This window comes from Sitophilus oryzae, unplaced genomic scaffold (genome assembly GCF_002938485.1).
Source record: "Sitophilus oryzae breed Bouriz unplaced genomic scaffold, Soryzae_2.0 scaffold_1141_pilon_pilon, whole genome shotgun sequence".
Lineage (NCBI taxonomy): Eukaryota > Metazoa > Arthropoda > Insecta > Coleoptera > Curculionidae > Sitophilus > Sitophilus oryzae.
In genome coordinates this window covers 1-4,487 of record NW_022145773.1, presented here as the reverse complement: position 1 = coordinate 4,487, position 4,487 = coordinate 1, and the positions used below count along the sequence as shown (strand labels likewise).

The window sequence follows — 4,487 nt, the reverse complement described above, 5'->3', positions numbered from 1 at the left end:
ATGGATTTGCCATTAAATTCTCATTTCTCAAATACCATAATATCATTTTATATATACCGTGTGGTCTTTGAAATATGACCAATTTTAAGTAAATATCATAAAATCAATTTTAGTAAATTTTCTGAACATTTAAAACTCTCCTAAAATTGTAAAGTTTCAAATTATTTTTTTTTATTTGGTATATATTTATTAGGTTAATTAAAATACACTAATTTGCTTAGTATATACAGGGCGAGTCAAAGCAAATACAGTAAAATATATTATATTCCATATAGAAAATATATTTTGGTGTAAAAATAAGTTTGGAACGTTCTGTATATTAAAAAAATGCTACTAATATCCCATAATAGACCTTTTCTAAAAAAATAAACAGCAAAACATGATATAAAGTTGTTTTTAATGTGGTTTTAGTTGGCTACTGTTCTGGAAGTTGATACAGAGTTAGTAAAGCAAGCAGTGTCTCTGTATTGTCGTCTACATTTTGCTAAGAAGCTAGACCCAGAAAGTGACCAAGAAAAAGCCAGAAGACACCCTTCCTGGTTGAATGTATCAACCAATACCGATAGGTATTAAAAAATAATTAAAAATGACTTTAGTTTTAATTCTAACCTAATTTTTCAGTCCACAAGCCGACATAACCCCCCTAACACTGACCCTAACCTCAACAGACCACGCCCTCGCGACTCCGTCCACGCCCACGACGGATAGTCCCACCCACTCGACCAATCACAGCAATTCTACTGGTTTGAGGGTGGCGTTCTTGTTCGACTCGGCCTTGACGGCGTTTTTGATGATGGGGAACCTGTCTCCCGGCCTGAAACGTCACGCGGTGACCATGTTTGAGGTTGGAAAACTGCAACACGAGAGTCTGGACAGTTTTTTGTGTGAATTAGAGAAGGTATCGGCCATGGATGCCGACGGTGAGGGAGAGGCTAGGAGGTTTTTCGATCACGCCGTCATTTTGAGGTTAGGATTGTGTTTTTGGCAGAGGTATAGAGGTAGAGAGTAAAATTTCTAATCACGGCGGCCATCATGATTATAGTTTCTGCTTATACTTCTATATCTCTGGTTTTAAATATACCTATGTTTCTATAATAAATTGTTGTTTTTATATGTTGATAATTTTTATATGTTATCCAAATTATATTTTATATGTTAATAGATCAACTATTATGGCCTTGCGGAAGCTAGATGGTCCTGGGTTAGATTTAGTGAGGTTAGAAAGTCTGAATTCGTTGGACGAAGCCGCTTGTCAGAGACTGTTGAAGAGGAAATACAGGGTGTTGATTGCTATGGCTCCAATTGGTCGCGAAGTAAGTTTTAAAAATGATATAATTTTTTTTGGGTTAATATTTTTTGCGAAAATTTTCTAGGTTAGGATATCTTCGTTCGCTGCGGGAGCTCCGCCACCTCTTCTAGGCCCCATCCATCCGGAGGTTAACAGTTTATGGTTTAGACTCTTTTTGTATCATATGACCGGTTACGGACCTCCCAGTTTGCTTCTGGCCAAAGGAACGGAACTTAGACGACTGCCCAGGATGTTTTTGGGCTTTTCTAGGCTCTTGGTAGGTGTAAATTTAGCTCTAGCTTGTAAAAAACTGTGAAAGATATAAAAAAAAAACGATTTTTTTATATCTTAGAGCATAAAACACATTGATACATTTTTTTCGTTGGGATTTTGTAGCCTACATAATTATTAAATGACGCCACACTTGGGCATTAGCTTAATTTTTTTTTATATTTTCTAGACGTCAAAAATCTTAGACTATGAAATACATAGACACATTTTGTTTCGTCGGGATTTTGTAGCCAACATAAATTAAATAATGTAAAAATGTTAAATTAAATGACGTCATACTTAGGCATGAGCTTAAAAAATATATTTTATAATTTCTAGACGACAAAAATTAAGGATTTTTTATATATTAGACCATGAAATGCATAGACACATTTTTTTGTCGCGCTTTTGTAGCCAACATAAATGAAATAATGTAAAAATGTTAAATTAAATGACTGTTATACTTGATATTGAGCTTAAACAAAATGTATTTTTCTATGTGACAAAAAACAAGTTTTTAAATATCTTAGACTATGAAGAACGTAGATATTTTTTTCGTCGCGATTTTGTAGCCAACATAAATAAATTAAATGACGTCATACGTGGGCGTGGGCGTAAAAAATATTTTTTTATATTTTTGAGACGTCAAAAAATAAGGATTTTTAATATCTTAGACCATGAAATACATAGACGCATTTTTTTCGTTGGGATTTTGTAGTTAACATAAATTAAATAATATAAAAAATATTAAATTAAACGACTGTTATACTTGGTCATGAACTTAAACAAAATATATTTCTATGTGACAAAAAAACAAGGTTTTTAATATCTTAGACCATGAAACACATAGACACTTTTTTTCGTCCTACATTTTTTGTAGCCAACATAAATAAATTAAATGACGTCATCCTTGGGCAGAAATTGAATTTAATTTTTTTACCTACTTTTTCTAGGTGACATCTTGGCTTCACGAGCCTGCCGTGGTTCCAGTAGCGAATTTTCTCTACGTTAATGCTGCCTTACAGTTCGCCCCTGTGTTGATTCAGGGTTTTGGCGTCCACGAACCTGCGGAAACCAAACTGTTACCGTTCCCATACAAATCAGAGGATTCTGTAAAAAATAAGTAAGAAAAAAACATATTTTTTTATGTTCCTACATTTTTTTCAGATTTTTTTTACAAAAACAGAATATTTAAATTTTGTTGATTTTTATATTATGTTCTGTTGTTGAGAATATACTAAAAGTTAATATACCTATTGCACTTATTTTAGAAATTCTAAGAAATATTAAATAGACCAAATATAAGTTTTTTTTAGAAAAGTATACATAAACGTTAAAAAAAGTGTATTTTTTCAGTCGTTCCAATTCCGATACCGAATCAGTATTAAAGCGCCACCCCGCTGTCACTATTTTGACAGATCTACTCGACTTGAACCACACCTGCGGCTACTTAACCTTCGCAAACGTGGGAGTACTCGATTTTGGCAGAGCCGAAGGCGAATCGGCTGAAATTAGGTTAAAAGGTACTCATTCTCTTTTTGTATCTACATTTTTTAATAAAAAAAAACTATTTTTTGTTACTTTAGGAGCACCAAAACCACGACCAGGAGCTTCCAAGACCACCCAAAGCTCCAACAGCATATCAAACGAGAACTTCCGCTTTGAAAAGAAGGAGGAGAATAGATTACAGAGTCCTGTAGAGTCGCACTTCGCTCTCACGCCTGTAGATGGCGGTAGCCACAGATCGTCACCGACCAACGGGTTTACCAGGTAAAAAAAATTATGTTTTGATGAAGATTAATAAAAAAACGAGTATTTTAATATTTCATTCAGTCAAGATTGTACGACGTTACTTCAAGAAGAACTAGACCAATTAGCAATTCAGGAGAAACAGAAGCAGGCCTTGGAACAGCTCCAGAGCCCTCTGGACGAAAACGTAGGCATTTTCAGCCGGATACAAGAAGAACTTGACAGTCAGCAAAAAGAAGAAGAGCAGGTAGCTGAAGTTAGTGAGGAATCAGACAGAAACAGCAGTGTAAGAATAAAAACTACTTGCTGTCGTTTGAATTTAGTTAATAATTGTTTTTTTTTCAGGTTTGGACACTGCTTGATTGTCATTTCGGGGTTCCCCTGTTCGATGCAGACGCCAATACGAAAATTTGTGATGCTATTGTATCTGGAGCGCTGGCAGAAGAGAATAGGTACTGTTTATATACAGGGTGGCCCGAAATGTATTCTGGAAACTTCGCCAGCATATTCTGCAGATAAAAATTAGTAAAAAAGTTTGTAGGTATAAATGTATAATATAAAATGCTTAGTTTTGGAGATACAGGGTGTAGAAGTTTCATTTTTGTTAGCGATTTTTACCAAGAGATCTTTTTTACGTAAAAAATCGTCGTAAATATATATTTTTTTACTCGGTAATTTTATACAGGTACGGATGAAAAGTTATTACCCTTCAAACCAGTTAGAAAATATGTAGGTGGCGCCCTCTACATGTCGGAGTCATATTGACATCAAACTCAAGTTTCTCATGTCAAAAAACTCCCAGACACCAACTTTCATCCATATATTGATGTTATAGTCTGTCCAACGAGAAGATCCTTGACAGTGATAGATGTGTCTGTCATTTTAATTTCAAAGTAGTTTATTTTATTTTACAAAGAAATAAGTTGGTACAACTGGAACGCATAGCAGGATATATTTAAAATTTCATTGACAAGATGACAAGTGATTACTTCAAAATATTGTGAAAAAAACTGTATAAAACTGAAAAAATGTAATCGAGTTATTTTATTTAATAAAAACGGTATGTGTTAATACAAAACAAACAAGAACAAGACACTACATACCAAAGAAATATAAAAAAAGAACTATTATTTACTTTCAAGCTTTATGAAACTACCCGCATTTATGATTTTATTTATCA

The 4,487-nt window shown here is 33.9% G+C and overlaps 1 protein-coding gene across 1 annotated transcript; it reads left to right on the top strand.

The window, feature by feature from the left end:
- Positions 1-411: 411 nt before the first annotated feature.
- Positions 412-3,759, top strand: LOC115886251 (protein FAM91A1-like; the record flags this gene model as incomplete). Its single annotated transcript, XM_030905347.1, is given in 9 exon segments — positions 412-566; positions 622-966; positions 1,163-1,313; positions 1,374-1,565; positions 2,512-2,681; positions 2,915-3,081; positions 3,145-3,328; positions 3,392-3,593; positions 3,653-3,759. Coding segments are annotated over 9 exon segments (1,673 nt in total), but the record flags the coding sequence as incomplete, so codon positions are not given.
- Positions 3,760-4,487: the final 728 nt, after the last annotated feature.